Source organism: Paroedura picta, chromosome 3, assembly GCF_049243985.1.
Source record: "Paroedura picta isolate Pp20150507F chromosome 3, Ppicta_v3.0, whole genome shotgun sequence".
Lineage (NCBI taxonomy): Eukaryota > Metazoa > Chordata > Lepidosauria > Squamata > Gekkonidae > Paroedura > Paroedura picta.
The window spans coordinates 41,568,507-41,577,703 of NC_135371.1; the positions used below are offsets into that span (position 1 = coordinate 41,568,507).

Here is a 9,197-nt window from a genome sequence, read left to right on the forward strand (position 1 = left end):
CGGCCCACCCAGCCCCAACCTACAGTGTCCCTGTAGGGACACTGCAGGCCCCTGTGGGCTCTGCGGAGCTGGCAGGGGCGTCCTCCTGCCCCCGTCATAGCGTGTGGTGGGGGCCTGGCCCCCCACTCCTCCCTGGCCCCCCCCCACTCCCCCCCCAGCCTCTGCTACTTACAGTGCCCTGCAGAGTCCCAGGTTTCCTGGCCCCAGCGCACAGCATGTGTGCGCGCACTACGCCAGGTCAGCCCTGTATACCGGGGGAGGCAGGGCTACTCTGTGCTGCCGCCGTGCATAATGGGTCTAAATGAGACAGCAAGTCTAGCTCAGACGTAAGTCCATTACCATCTTACCACAGCCAGGAGAAAGTTGGAAGGGAAGTGTATTCCCCGGGGGCACTTTATCCATAAAGGATGGGATGAAGTACCTTTCAGGGGACACTTCAACCCCACTTCAGGCTGCCTGGCATACCCTCTTTAAATGGGCTGTGTAAGTGTGGAGGAAGAAGGTTGTTAAACCTGTGTGGATGACATACAGACCAGTAGATACCAGTAGAATGCACATACTCCATGGTCTTAACATAGAATTGCTCTATGTTCTCCTTCACTTTTCATAAACAGATGCACAAATTTATCGCAAATTGTGTTGCCTTAAATGGATAAGTAGTGTTAAAATACACCCATCCCACTGAAGGAATAGTCTGTTCCTTCCCATCTCACATCACAGTTAGCCAGCTGTAGTATGGGCAGGCTCATGTGGCCAGCACAGTCTTGCTTCTGCTAAGTGTTTTGGAGCCCAGTCAACTCACTGGTTTGTATAAATGGCTCTAATTAGAACTCCCACATGAGCTGCAGCATTCTTTACTTAACAGGCTTTAAGGAAGGTGTGAAATTATTCCCTGCTTGTGAAAGCACACTGAAGAAAATAATTTGTTAACAGTTCCCCATTTACGTACTTGTTATTTCTGCTCTCTTCCCACCCTGCCACGAGCTCAGATGTATTGGTTTTCTCAGGCTCACAATTGATTCTCAGACACTTTGCTCTGCATGCAAAAATGACAGCTTTGCTGCATTAGCCTCATCCCCCCCCCCTAGGACTTCTGGAAAGCTCGCCTGTCCCCCATTGATACCTCAGACCAGAGATCATCAGCACTGGTTGGGCAAGGGGTGGCATTTGCACTGGACTCGGGGAACATGGCTTAACTGGCACATAAGCATACGTGTTGTAGCCTTCAATAAGTCTGATAATGGGTTCCACCCTCAGCCTCTCCCTGTCTGTAAATGTTTGTGTGTGTTTTTTTTAAGTATTCCTACTTCAGAGGGATGCTGTGGCACATGAACTGTATCAGTAACCACAAAGGAGCATCGCTGGCAAAGTGGTCAATGCCACAGTCCTTAATTGTGTTCTGACCAAGTGGGTGTGCTATAATGGTCCGTTGCCTGTAGCGTATTTGTGAAATACATCTGTAAATTATGGAAGTTTGGGGGCGGAAGGGGTGGTTTCATTCAGCGCAGTTGAGTAGGGAGGGAAGAGGGTCAAAATTCCAGAATGGAAGGCCGTTCTCTGGCTAAGTTGCCCTCACTTTTGTACACCAAAGCCGAAGTCTGTATTCTAAAGACACCTCTGCTGCCTCATGCAGTTTTTCTGGGGAGACAGCATCACCATGATATCATAACTCTTGTTGCCTGCCTGTTCCTCGTGAAACTGGGGCAATCTAGGCCTCTTGTAACAGAGATGGCCTTTTGTGTAGCATATTGTACTCAGAGATCATTCTCTCCTGAAATGTAAGCTTGTACTTTCAGTCGGCAGTTTTTTTTTTTTTTTGGGGGGGGGGTATTTCTGTGCCCATCTGTTACAGAACTGTGCAGTGATAACCACAACTCTCTCTTTTGCGATTGTAGTTTAAAATGTAAATGAAAGCAAGGTGATAAGACATGCTTCCAGGTGTCAGTCTACTCATTTCATTATCGCACCTTGTTTCTTTTTACCTCAGCTGGTGGAGCTTGAGGAGTTTGCAGTGGCGGTGAAGGAGAATGCCGAGGCAGTGGAAGAACGGCAGGAGACAGACTCCATTCCCCTTATCGATGACATCCGTTTCCACATAACCAGCAATGTACAAACCTACAGTGCCATTGAAGAAGCTAACCAGAAACTGGAAGCCCTGGATAATCTTCTGGCCACCATTGGCCTTGAATGTTAATCTGGGCCATCTTTTTGCATGGCTTCATGGCAGATCAACTCAGAGCTTCATTCTCAAGATTTCTCATCCTTCCCTTGTGGGCAAGCATGCATGCACACCCACTCCCTCCCAGATTTGTAGCTCCATCATCTTCTGTGCATGGCTTCTGTTTCTCATTTACTGGAATCCTAAAGTTTGCATGCTGGCTCATTTTTCCTTCTCCAAAGATCCAAGTCTCAAGGAACAGCTCAGCTTTGAAACCTCTGTGGCTTATACACGACAGCATTGATTGGTGATTAGAAAGCCCGGGTTAATGGCAAATCCAGTTCCTGCCAAATGTTGCAGGCCCAGAAATAGCTTTCTACAAGGAAATTAAAGCAGATGAAATAAAAATCAGGAATAAATCAGCCTAAATTCACGGTCCATATTTTTCAGGATAACCAGGGAAACCAACACTTTTACAGGAAGGTAGGGAGATTACCTTTGTGCTTGCTGCCACTTCTCATGCAGTAATGATTGCTTCCCTCTCCGTCTTGCATGTTTGCCCTCCAGATTTGGGACAAAGGAGAAAGTAAGGACCCCGGTATTCTAATCCAGTTGTCTTATTCTTTAGCAGGCTTATTTCAGTCCCCTTTTCTGTTCTACCTGTTCCACCAAATTGCATGGTTTTGACTTCTGTTATCAGACGCAAACACACATGGCCAACTTTACTGATACTACTTTCGCAGGAGGAACTCAAGTACTGAGGTGTGTTGGGAGCCTCAGATATAATTGTGTCTCTTTTACATCGGAAGCATAGAAATGGCATTTTTTCCATTTTGTTGGACTGAAGACTTCAGAAAATCCTTCAGGTTGGGTTAAGAAGTGCTCCAGCCCTGATGTGTTTGGAGAATACCATGATGAAGTCCCAGCATATCCCCCCTTTGGGGATGGAAGTGGAAACTAGTATTGTATAGACACTGATATTCTGTGTGTCTGGAACTTGGGACTTGAAAAGCAACTGGCTGTACCTTGCTGCCTTTCCCAATACACTGAATTGCATTGGTCAGTGCACTGAATTGCACATTTACATAAAAATCTGCATGTTGAAGATTACATAAATGGGTATTTGCAAATGTATGGTGTGGATGTTAGGTTCATAAAGGGGTGGAACCAGTTGACACAATCTTATGCACAGATAAGATACTAGGATCTGCATAGGGCTATTGACAAATATCTAACTGATGTGGGTCAAATTGAACATGTGCAGTCTTCCATGTTGTATGAATATCTGCATGCTGAGTGGGACAGATAAACAAGTGTTCCCAGATAATATTAATTACAATTATTTCTCATGTGTTATTAATATATATTAGGCTGTCCTGTTACTGATAATAGGGAAGGGTCTGCTGTCAGGGCTAACTCTGAGTAACCAGGATCTAGGAAAGCCTTGGTTAGCAGACATGTAGAATGTGCTGATTTCATTTGACTGCATAGTGCTAATTCCAGCCATACTCCAAACATCTATTTCTTTCTTTCCTTCAGCTGAAGTCAGGAAAATGTCTGCTTGTGACAAAGAAAAATTAAGCTATCTTTAAGATGGCTATCTTTAAAAAAAAATGTAGTAAGCAAAACTTTGACACCCTTCTCACTCCGGAGACAGGAATTTTAGAGAGCTTGGGGAAGACTGTGAGAAATCCAAAACAAAGCCTAACATGGGAACTTTAACTCTGGCCAAGATCATGCATGATCATTACCTGGCAAAAATTATGTTCTAAACATGCAGGTTTGACCGTAAGTAGGGGAGGAGCACTTAGGATCATCTTGAACAATGACTGTACTGGGGCAGTGAGGCTTTTGCAGACTGATTATTGGGTCCTCATGATTCCAGCTTTCTATGCACTGTGATAACATAAGTCAGGTCAACAATTTGTCATTTTACTTCTGTGGTCAGGGCTGCGAAGAAATGAGAATCTAATGTTGGATTTACTTCCATATTTCTGGATGTGACAACTTACTGAGGTGTGTTAGCAGAATGAAGTATTAGCCTTGTCTAGGTTCTGTATGAAGGCTACTTTATTGTTCACATTTATGTGATGTCTCTTCTAATTAGAATCTGGTAAAGGGACTGTGGCAAATCTACATTCTGTTCTCAAGAAATCAGAACATCCCATAGTAAACTTAGGTCTCTAAATTAGTTTTCTCTGAGCCCACCCACAAGTTTGTACAAGTCACTTTGATTTCAGAAAGCACAAGCTAATTGGGAGCAGAGAGCCAGGAGGCTTAAGGGCCCAAGCAGCTTTTGACAAGTAAAGCCCTCACTTCAAAAGTGACTTGGAATGTTGGTAGTTTTGTTCTTATATCTTAAAGGGATTATATTTACTCAAAGATACATGGGGGGAATTATTTATGCAGAAAATAGTCAACTATTTCCCTGGTGAAGGTGCTGTTTTTTCCTTCATTTTGCAAATGGCAACTTTAAAAGTGATTGGTGCTGGGATTTTTGAAACCTGGGCTGGCTAGGCAAACATATCCATTGTTATGGCTTTTGCCATGGTAGCAACTTACAAATGTACCTCTCTAAATAAAAAGAAACATACTATTGTAAGAAACCTACATCTCCTTCCTCCTGCAGCTCTTTGATCCTATCTTCTGGCCTTCTTTTCTGTTACCCATTTGAGTCTTTTAGTGACCATCCGTTGTGAATTTCCACTAGCAAATAATTTGGTGTGTAATCTTCAGAGTTTCTATCTATACTTAAACAATTGGGGCAAAAAGAAACTGAGAAGCACAGGAAACGAAGCATCCCAATGTTTTCCCTTCCAGGTTTTTTAAAAAATGAAGTGGGTACAGCAGAATGCTAAGAAGCATAATGTAATGGAAGCTCTACCTTAGAAATTACTTCTGCTTCCTTTTAATTGCTGAGCCACTAAGAATGTTGTTAGTTTCTGATATGTTGAGGCCGTCTTTCTATTTCTTCCTCATTAACACAGAAAACCTCAGAAAAACCTCAGAAAAAAATATTGGATGGATCTGGAGCACGTTTTTTTTTGTGAATGTGTTTAGTAACTGTGTCCCTGGGCTCAGCTCCTAAGTGAATTGTCCTGCTGCTCAAACAGTCTCTGGTAAAATTTGGAGTTTTGCCCATGCAAATTTGGAGAAGGGGAAAAATCAGACACATGTCTGAAAAATCACCAACAAAATACAAAATGACCTTTCTAATACTTATTGAATATTCTTCCCGGCTATCAATATAACTGCATTACAAGGCAGCGGAAATTATTTTGGTCTTATTGTTTATGGCCCAATTTTGTTTACATTGACTCAGTGTTCTCTATGATACTTGTTTTAAAACAAAGAGAATGTAAAGCCTTTCAGAACAGCAATATAATATATTTAAAGCTTAATATATAAGCATGTGTACAGCAATAAAGAATCTATTTCACTAGATCTGCTGTTCCTTCACTTTGTTTACTCGTGATCATAAGGAGTGCAGTGAGAGGGCTACAGGAAATCTGTGCTTCATTTCCTACCCCTCCCCTGACCAGTAGCTGTCATTGAAGGGATGGCTGTTTACTGCAAAATGCTGCACAGACACTTTTCTCTACTTATCCTTTCTGACACTTCCAAGTTTTTTTCTTCCAACGATGACACGGTGAGCGCTTTATGGTGGCAGTTTTGACATGACTTAATTCCATCCTTCTGGCAATGATCATGAGGTAAAACATGCTATATTTGTGTGTGGAAACAAGGGGGCCAAGAGAGGCGTCAGTTGTTGGGGAGGGAAATATGTTATAGGGGTCACTATGTCAGAAGTCTTTGAACCAAGATTAGGAGCTGGAGTGTTTGGTGCTAAATGACTATTTAGATATAAAGAGTATCTCAGAAACATGTAAGCATGGGGGAAAGCAGCTTTTCTCAACTTTTTGATGTGGAACGTTTACTGGCAAGCTCCCTCAAACAGAAATGTAGATGGCTGTGACGTCTGTCATCCTGCCTTAGGGAACATGCCACTAGATGGACTGCAGCAGCGGTAGTGGTGCCAGAGCAGTGAGGCGCTCTCATTGCTCTGCTGTTGCCGCCCTCTGCAGAGCAGGACCAGCCTTGGAAGACTGGCGGCGGGAGCAGGCATGCCTCAGTGCTGGGGCTCCCTGGGCTGGAACAGCCTCCACTGACCTTCCAAGGCCGCTCCCACCCTCTGGGGAAACCTCAGGAGTCTGGTGGGGTGGGGCCAGCCCACTGGGGCTCACTGGGCTGGCCCCGCCTCTGCTAGGCTTCCAAGGCTGCTCCCGTCCTCTGGAGAGCAGTGGCCTCAGAAGACTGGCGGGGGTGGCAGCAGAAGGCACTCCTCAGTGCTGGGCCTCACTGGGCTGGTTCCGCCTCTCTTGGCCTTCCGAGGCTGCTCCCACCCTCTGGAGAGTGGGGGAAGCCTTGGGAGACTGGCAGGGGTGGGGCAAGCCCAGTGAGCCACGCCAGCAGGTAAGGATGGGTAGGAGGGAGGGGGCAGGGGACAAGGATTCTCACTTTGTCGGGTGATTTTTTTTTTTACTGGTGAGAAACCCCTGAAACTCTTTAGGCTTTGAGAAACCCCAGAAGTGGCATGCAGAATATGGTTGGGAAGGATAGTGGGGACATGCCTACCTGTGGGTCCTCCCCTTCCCACCCCTTCCAGGTCCAACATTGGACCTTGGGGTGGGGGGTATGTAGACATGACCATATATGGTCATATCTTAACCATTTTTTGCTCTAATATTTGGGAAAAGCCGTTATGGGTGGAGCGCTGACCAGGACACCTCCGGCTGTCCGGACTGTGCTTCCACCTGCATGAGGCACACCCAGATTCGGCTGGCCTCTGGAGTGCCTGTCTCCAGAAGCTGGCCGCGAGGCACTCAGCCCACCTCGCAGCCAGACGCTGGCTGGCCGACAAGGAGAGCTCTCCCATGGCTCCGTGCTTCGTTGCCAATCGGCCCGCCCTCAAGCAGCCATGGCCCAGCCAGCAGCATGGCCATCGGCCCACCCACCAACAGGGCTGCTGCCTTGCCTGACGCACAGCAGCCCAAACAGCTACGGGAACATTCACCGGCCACCACCACAATGCCCCACTCAAATGCCATGTGCCCTCCCAACTGCTTGTCACGCCCACCACGATTACGGTAGGTCTGCTGCCGGCTGCCCCCTCTGGAGGCGCATTCCACTAACACCCGTTGCACAGGTGGTAAAAACCTAGGGTGCTCACCCCTTATCACTAGTGTCATCCTTAGGGTTGGCAGGTCTGGGTTGGGGAAGACCTGGAAATTCTGGGGTGGCGCCTGGGGAGGATGGATTTGGGAAGGAAGAACCTCAGCAGGGTATAATGCCAGAGAGTCAATCCTCCAAAGAAGCCATTTTCTCCCTGGGAACTGATCTTGGTTATCTGGAGATTAACAGGAGTTCTCCAGGGGCCTGGTAGATGGCAGCTGCATGTATCATATTCCCGCAGAATCATAGAATCATAGAGTTGGAAGGGGCCATACAGGCCATCTAGTCCAACCCCCTGCTCAATGCAGGATCAGCTCAAAGCATCCTAAAGCACCCAAAAGTGTGTATCCAACCTTTGCTTGAAGACTGCCAGTGAATGTTTCAGGAGCCAATACTTCCCCCTCCCCCCAAAAAAGCAGGATTTTAAAATACAATTAATTTTAAAAGCAAGAGTATTGCAGCCCAAGTACTGAACTTGACTAAGGCAATCATATCCCTGTTGCATTAAAATTTGCAAGATGTGCCCCCTCCCTCACTTCTAAGCAAAGTTCAACCACTGGCCTTGGATTTGGCTGAGACAAGGTTGATCTGCAAAATCCATCCAAGATAATAGAAATCGAGTGCTTGGGTGTCTCTAGCACGCGCGTTTAGTCCATATGTTCAGCACAAAGTCCTATTAAACAAAGACCCATTTCCTTTGATTCTTTATCAAACAGTTCTCAAAAATCAGGGAGCCTCAATAGTTCGCCTGTCAGGCAAAGAATCTATTCCCCAGCAGGTCAAGCCTGTGAATGAGCCGGGGGGAGTGCATGAGTACCAAGTGCTGTTGCCTGTGCTCTGCTTGACTGGTAAGCAGGAAAAGGCACATCTATTGCCATGGTGTTTGCTCAAGGGCTTTACAGGAACAGCATTACACTAACATGAATAATTAAATAAGCCGGATATGCCTGCCTTACAAGAACAGCAGCTGCAAGACTTTTTTTTTTAATGGCCAGCAATACTGCAATTATTGTTTATAAAGTCAAATCCACATCTTCATGTCATGGGCTGTGTGGCATAAATGGTCACAAGAGAGTTTGAGGGCGGAAACTTTGGTGCCTCCTAAGTCAGCGGAATATGTTTCTCCTTTTATGGCTGAAAATTTATAAAGACAGGGATTGGAGAAGCTGTTTGTTTTTTTTTGTGCCCCGCATTTTACTACTCAAAGGAATCTCAAAGGGCCTTGCAATTGCCTTCCTTTCCTCTCCCCACAACAGACACACTGTGAGGTAGGCGGGGCTGTGAGAGCCCTGACAGAACTGCTCTGTGAGAACAGCTCTAACAGGACTGTGACTAGCCCATGGTCACCCAGCTGACTGCATGTGGAGAATCTGGGTATGAAACTCAGCTCTCCAGATTAGAGGCCTCCTCTCTTAACCACTACACCATGCTGGCTTTCTGAGTTTACTGCTCTTTAAAAAAACTGACACACTTCACAGCACCATGTCAACTATATTTACTGGAGAAATGAAACAAGGAAGGTCAAGGAGCTTCTCTTTCATGTCAGTCGTGACTTAAGCTTTATCAATGAGTAGTTCTGTTTCACTTTTCTTCAGATTGGGATGTCTCATTCTCTAGAGAGCTAGGACAAGTACCCCCACACCCTCATCTACTCATACCCTGTACATTCATTGTGATGTTTATTTGAACTCCACCGAGTTAGCAGGATGCATTTTTAGATCTACTTAGGAGTGCACATTTGTCAGAGACAGTTGTCATATGGTGCCAACCTCCAGGTGAGGCCTGGAGCTCCTGGCGTTGCAACTGA

The 9,197-nt window shown here is 45.9% G+C and overlaps 1 protein-coding gene across 2 annotated transcripts in view; it reads left to right on the plus strand.

The window, feature by feature from the left end:
• The window catches only part of ABTB1 (ankyrin repeat and BTB domain containing 1), a 52,982-nt gene extending 47,380 nt beyond the window's left edge, over window positions 1-5,602 (plus strand). For both annotated transcript variants that reach the window (XM_077325398.1, XM_077325397.1), the window contains exon 12: window positions 1,988-5,602. In XM_077325398.1, coding sequence (XP_077181513.1) covers window positions 1,988-2,194 — 207 coding nt within the window. In that variant the 3' untranslated portion in view covers window positions 2,195-5,602. The remainder of the gene's footprint in view (window positions 1-1,987) is intronic.
• Window positions 5,603-9,197: the final 3,595 nt, after the last annotated feature.